General features: G+C 42.6%; 1 protein-coding gene across 1 annotated transcript in view; it reads right to left on the bottom strand.

Annotated features, from left to right (window-relative positions):
• Positions 1–233: 233 nt before the first annotated feature.
• Positions 234–1,700, bottom strand: part of ACADSB (acyl-CoA dehydrogenase short/branched chain) — a 25,173-nt gene continuing 23,706 nt past the window's right edge. The window contains exon 8 of the mRNA XM_023533786.1: positions 234–1,136. Coding sequence (XP_023389554.1) covers positions 1,045–1,136 — 92 coding nt within the window. The 3' untranslated portion in view covers positions 234–1,044. The remainder of the gene's footprint in view (positions 1,137–1,700) is intronic.

The raw sequence follows: 1,700 nt of genomic DNA, 5'->3' as shown, positions 1-1,700 counted from the left end.
GAAATGTTAATTCTTTTACCAGTGAAACCCAACATAAATCAACAAGAATACTGAAACACATAACAAGGATGAAACCCCAGATTCGCTGAACAGAGACAATGCTAAACAGTGGAAAGAGCGCTGGACTGGAAGCCAGTGCATCTGGATTCTTGCCTGGTCCTTGTCCCTGGATGGATGACCTCGGCTGAGTATTCTGGGCTAGGAGTTCTTCATTTCTAAACCGGAGAGTTGGCTGGATGGTTCTCTAAGGTCTTTCTAGGATTTACTATGATTCTAGAAACATTTGACAGTGACTCATTTTCATGTTGTAAGATGAAATCTCTAACAATATTACCTGGGCAGCTGGGTAATATTGTCAGCTCCGCCCACATGAATACAGTCAGTGGTTCCTTGGGGCTTGTGTTTAAGTCTCTGCCTTCTGAGCCTGATGACAGCTCAGTCCTCAGACTAACAAACAATGACAGGCTTCAGGAGAAAAATGAGCTTGTCCGCCACCAGACACAAACTCAAGATAGATAGGGTTTTAAAGACTCCAAAATCATGGTTATTAAGAAAAGCTATAATGGAAGAATTATAGGGGAAACCCACATCCTCTTCTTTGGGAAACAGTAAAATTACACAATGAATCACTAATAGAATAAGATAGGTACATATGGTAATTGTGATACATAATTAATTTTCAACTGTTCTTTGCGAAGACACACAAAGAATCTGCGCACAGTTAGCACTCCAGCAACACTAAATATAAGTTCAAGGTCCAGGTGGACGAGAAGACTCTGAAATGCTGCTAATCTGAGCGTGAATGAGGTTCACTGTCATTTCAAGTTTATTCGCGTGTTTATAATTCTACAGGAGGACGCTGGGATTTTCTCCTAATGTGGGCTTCTACTCCATCATCTGTAAAGTCCACCTCTTTCACATAATCACAGAAATGAAGGATGTCCAAAGCCTCTTTTGGAGCATTTCATCCACCCCTCCCCTCCTCGTCAGATTACTGTCTTCTTCTGAGGAATGAGCAGGTTTCCACCGTCTCCCTCGGAGACATCAGGGAGGGGTCCTGCTCCTGTGGTATTCCGCATCGATGTGCTTCGCAGTGGTGTTCGGCTGGATGTTTGAAGCTCCTTCATATATCGTACCTTAAACAAAAGGAGCAAAAGGAACAATTAAGCATCTACACAAGACATAGCTCTACAAACATTACCTCTGCGTTTGCTATAAAACTGTTACTAGTGACATCACTCCACGTCCTCTGAATATGCTACTGACAAAGTAATTTTGCCGAAGAGATGATAATTTTCCATTTGGAAATTAGATTCTGGTTCCGGAATCAGTATGAAGCAGGTGAAGGTCTTCACTCCTAAACTGGAGACGCGGCCGCTTGGACTGTTCGTGCGGGAACAGTCAGCTTTCAGCGCTGCTGTTCCGACGCTCCCATCTGGGAGGGGAGCGTCGGAATGCTCAGGCTCGACTGGGCACTCGGCTCCTCAAATCAGAACTTCGGCTTCAAAGAATAGCATTAAATGCATCAAAAAATATTAACATTTTTAGTAAAAGAAAAATGAAGGCAGAAGATTTTGTGCGGTTTTACTGAAAGTCCTGTCGAGGCATTTAAAAAGGCAATTCGGTGTTTTTAAAAATATAGATCCATTTTTTTTGAAGGAAGAGGTGGGGAAAAAAAACCCAGCCACAGAAAAGGAGAA

The sequence above is a fragment of the Pteropus vampyrus genome, unplaced genomic scaffold, assembly GCF_000151845.1.
Source record: "Pteropus vampyrus isolate Shadow unplaced genomic scaffold, Pvam_2.0 Scaffold111, whole genome shotgun sequence".
NCBI lineage: Eukaryota > Metazoa > Chordata > Mammalia > Chiroptera > Pteropodidae > Pteropus > Pteropus vampyrus.
The sequence above is the reverse complement of the archived record's forward strand: the minus strand, read 5'-3'. Positions and strand labels throughout refer to the sequence as shown.